This window comes from Protomyctophum bolini, assembly GCF_963924005.1.
Source record: "Protomyctophum bolini genome assembly, chromosome: 12".
Lineage (NCBI taxonomy): Eukaryota > Metazoa > Chordata > Actinopteri > Myctophiformes > Myctophidae > Protomyctophum > Protomyctophum bolini.
In genome coordinates this window covers 26,705,065-26,717,466 of record NC_137873.1, presented here as the reverse complement: position 1 = coordinate 26,717,466, position 12,402 = coordinate 26,705,065, and the positions used below count along the sequence as shown (strand labels likewise).

The following is a 12,402-nucleotide window of genomic DNA, read 5'->3' as shown; positions in this document are numbered from 1 at the left end:
ATAATACCCATCCGTTACTACATGTGAAGGGCACAATACTGGGTTTAAAAACACAGCTGAAACATGAAGTGGAGTCTGTCAAATCCCGCAATTTCCTTCTTCCCATTACGCTGCAACGTAATTAGGAAAATTCTAGTACCTTACAGTGGTGGTCGGTTAGAATATTTACTGTACAGTAAATAGTAAATGTACTGTACTTTAAGTTAAAGTATAGACATGCAGGGGTCATACAGACGGACAGTTTTTTAAAGCCACCATAAAGTATTTTATTTAAATATCAGCATCACATCACTGGGTGTGAGTGAAACGAATGCAGATGAGCCTATATAGGACACCCATTTCCCCCTGTGTGTACAGTAGATATATTCATTGAAGGACAGTGTAGAGTTGAAGCAGGATATTTTTATTATAGGGCAGAGAGAGGGGTACATTCAGCAGGCTATTTGTACTGTAGGGCATGTACCCTGGTGGGTGTATGTGATTAATGAGAGAGCAAAACTCATCTGTTGCATCCAGCAGCAATTTTGACGACAGTATAGTTGATATCCAGGGAAAGAAACCATTATGATAGCATTGATATCACAAATTGTTTTGGTTTTTTTCAAAACCTTTTTATATAATCTTTTTATATATTTGAATACTGTACATACTGTACAGAACCCCAAGAGATGTTCCCGTCCAGAAGGGTTAGAACACCTAAAGGGGTTCCCGCCCAGAATGGGTTTTTAAACAAGAACATCTTGAACATGAAGATGCTCCGTGAATCCAGGCTCACTGAAACTGACGCATCATTTCTTTTTGCCAGCAGAGCCGACAGAGGCCTTCTTGGTGCCTCGTACTTTCTTCATTCTGTTCTTATGCTCCTTGCGCTGTTTCCTGGAGGTCTTCTTCTTCTCATAGAGACCATGACTGGCTAGTCTGTGTTTGGGCTCGTTCTTCTTGGCGTAGTCTAGGGAGTCGTACACCATGGCGAAGCCTGTCGTCTTGCCACCACCGAATTGGGTCCTGAAGCCGAAGACGAACACCACATCAGGAGTCGTCTTGTACACCTTGGCAAGCTTCTCCCGGATCTCAACCTTGGGGACTGTTGCCATGCCTGGATGGAGGACATCGACGACCATCTGCTTCCTCTGAAGCAGCCGGTTTGTCATGAAACGCCGGGTCCTGACCGTCACTGCGTTGGCCATGCTCAGGGATGAAGAAAAGCAAGAGAAAAAGTCTCGTGCACACTCTCTCACTTCCTTATTCTACAATACGCTAATACTTGTTCACATTGTCATATATACTTTCCTGGACTGTCATGGATTGTCCAAATTTGGTTATGATGACGTCACCGGCTAAAGTCTTTCAGAGCCAAGCCATATAAGGAAATTAATGGTGGCCGAATCGGCTGAAACCTTCCCCAAATATGGAGTCATATACGACTGGCATCATAGACTGGCCACATGAAGTACTCTTTTGAGTATAATTGCGAACGCAGTGAGCACTTACTATGAGACCTAGCAGATCATGTCTGTCCGTGCGTGCGTGTGTCCCCCCTTTGTGCCCATATATGGAGCTGAGTGATTTGTTTGTGATTGATGCAACACACTCCATATGTGGACGTATACGTAGCTGCTTTGGGGACTCCTTATATGGTTATGGTTATGGCTAAGTTAAAAACTTAACTTAAAAAAATAATAACTTAAAAATAAATCTTAAAAAAACCCAAAAGCGTTCGCTTCCCGCGTTTGCGCGTCTTACTGGTCTATTTAGCAGAGAATCTCTTAGCATTTTATATGTAATTGTTTTTCCCACCCAGTGGATTGTTTTAGTCGTATTTTGACTACGTATATCCCAGTAGTCAGCAAAGCAAATTTTCACTGACTTGAAGAGATGATATGAGGACAGAATAATGAAGAATAATTCAGCGTTCTATACAGGGAAAGAAATGACACTTTAAATTTGACCGTTTTGGTCAGTTTTGTAATTTCTTTGACTTTTCGCCTTTCTTCTTCATCTTCTCCTCCTTGATCAGGTGATGGAGGAATAATTGAGGGGATTAATGTTTTACTGCACTGAATTTAATTACTGATTGATTACTGGATCCGTCATCTCTGTTCTTTCTCTCTGTCTGTGACTCGTCCTCGCACTCGGAGGCAGAAGGGACAAGGTCAAAGATAATGAGGTTATTGTGGAAACAGTGCAGGTGACTGTTTCACACACTGCTCCTGTCCCTGACAAAAGTGTGTGTGTGTGTGTGTGTGTGTGTGTGTGTGTGTGTGTGTGTGTGTGTGTGTGTGTGTGTGTGTGTGTGTGTGTGTGTGTGTGTGTGTGTGTGTGTGTGTGTGTGTGTGTGTGTGTGTGTGTGTGTGTGTGTGTGTGTGTGTGTGTGTGTGTGTGTGTGTGTGTGTGTGTGTGTGTGTGTGTGTGTGTGTGTGTGTGTGTGTGTGTGAGTGAGTGTGAGTGTTGATTGGGCTAATTGTTATCTATAATTAGGATGTCACAGCTCGAGGCTTCTCACTGAATCCTAACCAAAAAAATCCTGATATTTTTACACCGGTGTCGTCACATGATCCATGTCCGACCGTCAGTAGAAGACGCTGAGTTTCGCTTACAAACTCCACTTTGGTAACTACAGTACGCAGTATACAAACGGATAAATGAACACAGAGGGTTTTGCTGACACTAATGATAAATATGACTTGTGGCTCAGCTAATAATAAAGATATGTGATGTAGAGGAGGTTGACCTTTTGAGCTACATACAACTGCACGCACGCTCACACACACACACACACACAACACACACACACACACACACACACGTCAACATTGAAACCATGCAATGTACCTACCTACCTTATTCTTCTTGCTGCGAGAGTGAGGTCTAGCCAACACCAACTCGGGATTCCAGGATCGCTGCCCTCCACAAATTCCTATTCAACATCAGGTTCTTGAGCTCTACCTTATTAGGAGCAGTTAGGGGTTCAGTGTGTTGCTCATGGACAATTTGACACAATGCCAGGAGGATTCGGGGAATCGAACCGGGAACCTTAAGGTTTCCAGACGGCCGCTCTACCTCACTGCCTCTGCGAGTGACTGCAGAGAGAATTATGTACAACAATGAAAACAGACCCAGGCCACAACCATATTTTCAAACCCACTACACCTGGTTGTGAATAGAATTTAGATTTAGTGAAGCGTGCTCATATAAAGTGCAGAGTCACTGGTTTAATCCTCAGCTTGGAAAATCTGTCCAGGTAAAATAAATGAGAAACACCCCATGAATAACCACCATCAACGTGTCATTGACCAAAGCACTTAACCCCCAAATGCTTCACTGAAGCTGTATATTGGCACTGGCCAGCAGTAGAAGACTGTAGCTATACACGGGAGAGCTCCCAGCAGTGAATAATGTCTGTGATGCAGGGCTTGGCACCCCTGCAGCATCCATGCTCATTTAGCTTCCCCCGAATATATACAGGTTCAGCAAATAATAGCCGACCGCCAACAATGCTTGTCAGAGGCACTTAGGTCACATTCTCACCTAATACTTCGGTAGACTTGAATGCGTATGGGCGGGGATTTTGGGATTCTTGCATATTTAATTGGCTGTGGTTTGCCTTCACACTGTCATTCGCAGCAATTGGAAACGCAGCAGGGGGGACCTTTATCAATGTGTTCCATTCATAAACTAGCCTACACAGTGAAATGATAATAATAATGATCTATGGTGATAAATTATACTCATAACGTGCATGTGTCGTGCCATCTGGGACTGGACCCCCCCTCTCTCACTAGAGTATTAAAAGGCATGGAGGCACAGCGCTGAGCCGCACTGATATAACACCAGACAGCAGCACAAAATGTTTACAAGTTTATCGAGATGAAAGTTCCTACTCCCCACTAGTCCCCACACAGTGACAGCAATCCATGTTTACGGCACGCACAGACAAACAGAATATTCTGTAGGCTATAATACTATTACACTGCACTGCAGTGTTTATGTGTTTTCTTAAGCAATTGATTAATGTACTCGTCCTCATTTCGATCAGGGCTTCAGTCTCCACTCTCCTCATTCGACCATGTCTATCCACGGTAACAGGACATCTTTGCGCTGCGTAAAATATGCCTTCTCCGTCTCCAACTGTGTTCAGCTCCTCACCCGCCACATTGTTTGCTTAATTTACTTTATTTACTGCGGATTGCATTCACACCTGCACCGAATCGTAATCAAGTGCGATTGGAAGCGAAGCGAAACCCCCGTTTTTGCTCGGAGTATAATGCGGTTCTTCGATACGCATTACGATTCGAATGAGCCTTCACACCTGCCAAACGAAGTGCACTTTCTGAAAATGCGCAGCAGGATTCGTTTTAATCGCAGCAAAGCTCTCTGGTATGAATGTGACCTTATTGTAAAATAACAATGACCGGCGGTTACAGACATCGCTTGGAGTGGCTAGCCTGCCGAATGTGCTGCTGTTGAAAAGCCCTTCAAAATGTGTGATTTCTTCTCCGGATCGACGAGAACTATTCCTGGGATGTTGTCTACCACTTTTTGGGGTTGTAACACAAACGTAACATTAGTTCAGTCAGCATTCAATTCGCAGTTATGGCATTGGAATAGGTTTGTTTTGGGCGAAATACATCTGATTAGGAGCAACATATTCCCCCGGTAAATAAAAGCAGACTGACTGTATGCATGTGGCGTAGGAGAGGAGGTGGGTGAATAATGCCTAAAAACTGATGACACATGATGGAAGCTGCCTGATGGAAATGTAACTGGAGTTGTATGTACTTGACTGTTAGGATTTAGAAGTAATTTCTTTTAGAATCAGGTCTCAGGTCTAAATGGGTTAAGCCAGGTATAGTTTCTGGACTGAACTTGTTTGCTCATAAACAGAGCTCTTCGTCAGGGATTCTCAACCTTTTTAATTTCAAGGACCACCAGACCAGTTTAATAGGCATTAGGCCCCAGACCCCCATGTTATACGATTTGCTATCTCTGGGATCCCAATCTACACTGTAAACTCATTAGTAAGAGAGAGAGTGTTCAAATTGATTTGTACACTCAGTTACAGATCTGCAAGGGTCCATTTGGTTGGTTACCGCTTACCGGAGATAGTGGCCATCTACAGTAAACATTGTGGGCACCATAATATTAAATTGGCTTTTCCCCCCTAAAATGTAGGACAGTTACTTCACATCGTTGATGATGACCTTACATTGTGTTGGTGTTATTTTCAAACCCTCCCAGACAAATACGTGTGTGTGTGTGTGTGTGTGTGTGTGTGTGGGCATGCGCGCGTCGCTCTGGATTAAGATGCCTAAATTGTGCGTGCAATGTGCGTGCGTACATTCGTGTATGTGTGTGTGTTTAATACAGAATGGACGAACATACTATACTGAAGGTTTTACGGATCTGTTGAACACAGTACAGTAGGTCAGTGGCACTCTTCCGGCCAGAAGAGATTCAGCAGATTATAACTGAACACCAACGTCCATACAGTGCACTTCATTGACAATTTCAACTTTTCCTGGGATCGCACACCTCTTTTCGAGGCATATGGACTTTGCAGTCTGAGTCAGGAGTAGCATGTTGCATCTCCAACCTATTCTACTTCCTGCGGCACCCATCTGTGACTTCTGCCGAGGACAGCAGGAATCAACACTAGCAGAATATAAGACAACAAAGCAGGAGACTTGAAAGAGAGCAAAAAAGATGATCATCCCCTGCCTGAAGAGAGCTTTATAAACATGAGTCATCAGTGCCAAGATTAAAAGGAGTCTCCACCCCACTCACCAACAACTGCTTGTGGAGAAAATAATTGGGAGAAATACAATAATGTGCGAACACAGCAGCGAGATTTGTGAACTGCTGTGATAAAATAAGGTTATACCAGTATCCAGTAGACCTCTAGACCTTAAAGAAGAGGATCCAAGGCACTCTGTTCCAGTGAGGTGAAAAAAAGCCTTTTTTACATGCCGAGTTAAGGCATGGCAAAGAACATTACAAAAAAAGACCAACGCGTTTCGGCATTCAGCCTTCGTCAGACCTCTAGACCTACTGTATGTAAACAGAGCTGCTACTTTTACACACAATGTTTTAAATTTGAGGCTTTTTTTTTTGTATACTATTTAAATAGTTTTGATGAGAAATGCTGCTATTTGTCCCAAAATGACGATGACAGAATAAAAAGCTTTATACCCTGTATACTGTATATAACATGACGATGCATGTGACATACTGTAGCTCTGTTTACCCAATGCTGTACCCCCTCCAACTGTAGCCATTAATCTTTCCCCATTTTCAACAGTTTTATTATATTTTGACAATTGCTTTGGCAATGTAAATGTATGTTTTCTCATGCCAATAAAGCTCCTCCTTGTGAGGAGGTCCGACCTTCTTTCCTCCCCCGGTTGGAGTTCACTGAACAGATGAACAAACTTACACCCCTCCCTCTCCACCTCCACCATTGTCTTTTTGACACAATGCTAAATGGTGGGTGTCGTCAGACTCGTCACTGTGACAGTTACGACAGCCGCCACCACCCCTCCCTCCACGACGATCATCCTCTGTCTCCCAAGCCTGATATAACCAGTTATTTGTAATACAGCAAACTACAACTGATATCTCCTGACTCTTCCCAGGACAAGCTAGGGTCCTGTATCCTGTCAGATTCCTCAATTCCTGTCTGAATGGTAGTTAAAAAAGGAATCTTTTAAGAAACAGGAAGCACTTGACCGATTGTGCAAAATTTATCAAATTTAGCATCCATTATATTCCTTTTTTTATCACATTAAATCATTGCACCCAGCACTAAGTTGAAGGAGGTCTCTTGTACGAAAAGCTGTGTCAAAAAGCTGAACGCAGGTGGGGAAAAAACAATTGTGTTCATTATGACATCTATAAAGAGCGTCCTGGTCACTTGTAATTTAGAACAGAGAAATGCAAGGCACTCCTTCTCTGTCATCGGCCAAAACAATAACAATGCACACGTCTTGTTTGCTACTGTCGACAGGCTACAAACCGTCCTGTGTCACTGACAAATGTCATAAAATGAACAAGCAGTCAGTGCCTCCATATCGGGTACAGCAGTGGTTCCCAAACTTTTTCATGTCAAGGACCCCCAAATTGACACTAATTAGGCTCCACTTGAAAAGGTATGCCAGGGAGTGGGACCCCCATGAGAGAAGATTTTTACGGCTCTAGCACTGATTCTCATTCTCAACCCGTTTAATTTCTAGGACCCCCAGTTTGATATGCATTAGTCTACGGACCCCCATTTAATGGCATTTCTATCTCTGGGACCCTCAATTTATATTGTAAAATCAATGTTAATTTAACTCCTGAGAGTGTACAAATGGAACCAAATGGACCAGTTGGGGTCGGTTTCGTTCCCTTTGTACACTCTCTGAGTTACAGACCCATAAGGGTCCATTTGGTTACAAACTATCATTTAGATGGGGACCCCCTGGAACTCCCTCAAAGACCCCTGGGGGTCCCCGGACCCCACTTTGGGAACCACTGGGGTACAGGATATGCTGCATGTTATCCCTGTGTCAACTTACATTTCATAACCATCACGCAATTCTATCCGATCTTCCAATAAAAACTTGGATAAGCTCCTAGTGATTAACATGAATGTCCCTCTCCTATTATCAACACCATGGGATGTGTCAACGTTCCTGTGAACTTTATCACTTTATTCTGTTTTCACTTTTTCTCAGCGTGGCACATCCTACACGTACAGAACAATACTGACCCAGCACCAGCAGACATGTCAATCGTGTGTGTGTGTGTGTGTGTGTGTGTGTGTGTGTGTGTGTGTGTGTGTTGTGTGTGAGAGCTGTCACATACTGTAACCACTGACATGTGGAAAAACTGACAAGTTAAAATACCCTAGTGACACACACACTCTCTCTCTAGTGACAAGTACATTGTCTTAGATTAGAACAAAGTATTTTCTTTTTGACAAAAGCTTTATTCTCATTAGTGACTGGTATTTTCATGTGTTTTAGTGGACAGGCTTGTGGATGTGTATAAGTACCTCTTTCTATTCTCACACTACCGGCAGTTGTCAGTGCTTCTAGCAAAGGTCAGTCTCACCCACGTTACATCTGGAGAGTGAAGAGTGTTATTTGATCTCTAAAAAAAGATGACTTTGAGGACAAGTTTAATTAGAACAAGAACAATTCTGATGTCTGTGTTTGCTACTACCCCACTCTATCTGTATCTGCATCTGTATCTCTCTCTCTCTCTCTCTCTCTCTCGCTCTGTTTGTTGGTATCTTGTTACATGTGCGCACGGCCGCATACACACACACACACACACACACACACAATCGCGCATTAAACATCACATTTTTCACATTGTGATAGGAAACTAACCAGTCTTTATTCAGCCAATCAATATTAAACCCCAGGACGAATACCTGCTCCTTTTGCAACAGCTAATGGGATCCATCCATACAATAAGCCAATAAACACCTCAAGAAGACACAGATATTAGTTTACTGCACTCTATTCTGAGGTGCCATGGCCATACTGAGGTCATGGAGGAATTAATCAATATTACAATTTGTGTTCGGTTAGCTCAGTCGGTAGAGCTCTCCCCTTTGGACCACAACGGCATGGGTTTGAACCGTTTGATCCCGGGCGCCGACACTCAGCGTATGAGTATAGCACGGCTTGGGTGCAGCAAGTCGTGCGGTAAGTACTGGGAGCTGTTGGTAGGTGTGATGCTCCACCTCAGCGTCCCAGGGGTCTATTGCATTGTAACATGGACAGGCATGTTACCGGCTGATACTGACAATAAGCCACTCTCAAAAACCTTTTGCAAGTATTATCTCAGTTTCCCTAGAAATACATCAGGTCTGGTTGACATAAACTAGTCCTTGTTGACTCTGCCAATGGCTCTGAGCCAGCCAACTTGAGCTAACAAGACATAGAGATTGTGATTTCACAAACTGAACCACACAGCAAGTAAGAGCCTTGAGCCATGTGGCCCATAGGTCAGTATAGTAGCCTATGGGCCTCTTTTCCTTAGTGTGAGCCAGCTGGATGTACAGTACAAGTACACCCCCTGGACATGATGGTATTGTATCACTGTATGTCACAGGGACTTGACCTCAATCCAAGCCGTTATGCCTCCCCCTCAAGCAGGGAGGCAATGTACAATTTTGTTATTATTTGGTATGACTCAGCCTATGTATTGAACCCTGACCTCCCAGTCTAAGGGTGAACGCGGCAGTACCTCAGACTCATGGGGGTAGAGTGGCCGGTAGTGCGGCCGGATGGGAACCGCCTGGTTCCCAGTTCCATCCTGGGCTCCCCCAGAGTTAGCGTCGAGGTGTCCTTGATTTACGCTCTGACCACATGGCCACTGAGTTGGTTTAAAAAATAAGAATCACTGTTAGGTCCATTGTGTTGTAGCTAAGAAGATTATTTTTAAAGGACAGATTTGGCTACTACGTCTGCCAACTTCACATGCATTTAAAAAATTAGTAGTACTGTGTCACAGTGTCACTGACTCATCAGCACAGCTGCTGGAGGTTGCCAGGGTAGAAGCTTCTAGTAGTACACTGTAAAATGCCCTGGGCCCAAGAGTCCAAAACATTTAATCCCTATTTGAGTTGATATCCAATCTGTGATCATAGAATTATCTCAGCAAACATGATTACGGTATATCAAAGTGCTACTGTCCTTCGGCAATTAATACTGTAGTGTAGGCTGTCCATTTTCATTCAATTTGTATGTGGATATATGCATATACACAGTATGTCTGCGGGGGTACATCAGGGCCTCCCCAAAAACGTCTGTGCACAGCCCTGTGTGTGCTTGCGTACATGCAGGTACGTGCGTGCACACATGTGTGTGTGCATGTGAGACAGATGCAAAAGGAGGTAGGGAGATGAGGAATGCATTACAGTGGTCTGTCTGAAATCAATCAAACGCTTCAGCTGTGGCCCCAGGGACAACAAGAGAACGAGGGATGAGAGGTGGAGAGGATATGATAGAGAGGAGGGAGTAAGAGGTGGAGGTCGCTATTACAGCCCATCATGACTGGTGGAGGATTGGTGAGGGGAGAGAGAGGGAGGGAGGGAGGGAGGGAGGGGCTAACTGATGGGAGGAGAGGAGAGGAGGGACCTTGGGATAAAGGAGAGTGGTGGAGAAAAGAGGAGGGATAATGGGAGGGAGGGGGATACAGGGAGAGGTGAGAAAAAGTGGGAAGAGAGAGAGAGAGTGAGTGAGGGAGTACTGTATGTATGGGATGGCAACACTACTAAAAGTGTAGCCCAGAGACAACAGTCAGAGAGAAAGGCAGCAGATTGCATAAATGACATACTGAACCCAGAGAAAGAGAGAGAGCTAGAGAGAGGGCACTCAAAAGCACTTGTACTCCAGCAAAAAAAACAATTGTGGTACAAGCATTAGTAGCAGCAGCAGCAGCTGTGTTTATGGTTGAACCAGCGTAACCGGCAGCAGCTGCTCAGTTTGTGGCTGCATGAGTGTAACATGGACCTGAGTGGATATTGAAACCCAACTTGGACATTTTTCACTTTTGGATCTACGTCATCTGCCTCTACAAGGTGTTCTGCCTCAGGACTCATTGTATCCCCCACTGAGGACCTACACATTTGGTGAAGTGATGCAGTAGTGATACTGGTCCAGCAGCTGTGTATTCACCAGGAAGGTTTGGACTTTGGGCACAAAGAGCCTATGAGAGCTTGATGATAATGGCAACAGGACAGCATGCAGGGACCTCATCCAACTAAACTATGAGCCTTGCAAAGTGAACATCCAAAGTAGGACCTGGATCAATACTTGGCCAGCCAAGTGTTTTATTCAAGGACGCGTCAACAACTGTGATTTACTGTGGGCTATCTGTTCCTGCAGAAGAGATTGTACAGACCCTTTAACAGGTCTGGTGATAGATCACTTCCAGTTCAGTCCAGGGAGGAAGTGTAATTTCCTCTAAACTCAGATCTGACAAAAGATTTTCAACAAATTATGGTTTTGTTATCTAATGTAGTATAACATAACCGAGGATGAATTTTCCGTTTGTAAACAGAATCGAAATGTCTGTTTCTAATGATAGGGAGGATGAACAGAAGAGCTGATCAAATAGCTCAAACAGAAAGCAGTTTGACTGACAGGAAGGACAAGGAGGGCCAAACCAAGACGACAGGTGGCGGGAGAATAATCAAATGAAACAAAAAATTCCAAACGGAAGCAGGAAAAAGTGAGGGGAACTTTTACTCCAAGAAAGAGAATAAGAGGCGAAAGAAAGGGCGTGGGAGCAGAAGAACGTGACAGACGCACCGTTACCTACATTGGGATAATGTCTTCCATGAGTATTAGGGACAGCATCGTGTCCCAGGACGGGATGTCTGGCATGAACAACGAGCGCAGGAACACCCGTGTCAAGAGAGCTGTCCGCATCTCCTCTGTGGTAGCACATGAGGTGAGTTGTGTGTGTGTGTGTGTGTGTGTGTGTGTGTGTGTGTGTGTGTGTGTGTGTGTGTGTGTGTGTGTGTGTGTGTGTGTGTGTGTGTGTGTGTGTGTGTGTGTGTGCGTGTGTGTGTGTGCGTGTTTTATTACAAACCACTGACACTGATCTGTCATCAGGCTGATGACAGTGTGGGCAGCAGGGACCGTTAGTGCATTTTCTTTGTTGGTTTGATTGATTTAATTTTTTATTTCACAGTATGCAGAATTGGTACATTTAAAACAAAGTGAATATAAAAGCTGCTACTTTGTGGACGAAACCATGAAAAGCACATCAGGGTCCAAACACAGCACAAACTGGTGCTGCCCAGGATTCCCGTTTGCATATGAGTGTTTATGTTGTGTTTGGGGGACCTTTTGGCAAGAAAACAATGGGGGGGGCCATCTGTCTGACCTGTATGGGATATGCGTGTAACGGTTACACTGTAACCGGGTAACCCCCAACCCATCTCAGAAAAACATGGACGTTTCAATGTTAAAACACACAAAATGACTGACATGAACCCAACCCACTATAGTCTCTATAGTCTGGAGCACTAGTTTGGACAATGGCTTACCACCATATGCCTTTGAGAGTATCAAGAGTTGGCTCTGTAATGCTCCTGTGCTCTCTGCTCCTGATTCCGTGCTTCCCTGTAAAGCTGAAGGTGGATGCTAGTGCGTCTCTGTAAAGCTGAATGTGAATGCTAGTGTGTCTCTGTAAAGCTGAAGGTGGATGCTAGTGTGTCTCTGTAAAGCTGAAGGTGGATGCTAGTGTGTCTCTGTAAAGCTGAAGGTGGATGCTAGTGCGTCTCTGTAAAGCTGAAGGTGGATGCTAGTGGTGTATGTGCCAGTGCAGCATTGCTGCAGGAGATCCTGGATGGAGTGGACCATCCGATTGGTTACTTTTGTTTTCACGCAAGTTTGATCA

At 44.2% G+C, this 12,402-nt stretch overlaps 2 protein-coding genes across 2 annotated transcripts in view; one reads left to right on the top strand and one right to left on the bottom strand.

Moving 5' to 3' along the window:
• Positions 1-12,402, top strand: part of LOC308326188 (voltage-gated inwardly rectifying potassium channel KCNH6-like) — a gene marked incomplete at both ends in the record, with an annotated part of 77,568 nt that overhangs the window by 46,870 nt on the left and 18,296 nt on the right. The window lies entirely within an intron of this gene.
• Positions 789-1,187, bottom strand: LOC308325141 (small ribosomal subunit protein eS24-like; the record flags this gene model as incomplete). Its single annotated transcript, XM_080777549.1, has 1 exon — positions 789-1,187. The coding sequence occupies one exon, from the start codon at positions 1,185-1,187 to the stop codon at positions 789-791; it is 399 nt and encodes a 132-aa protein (XP_080633675.1).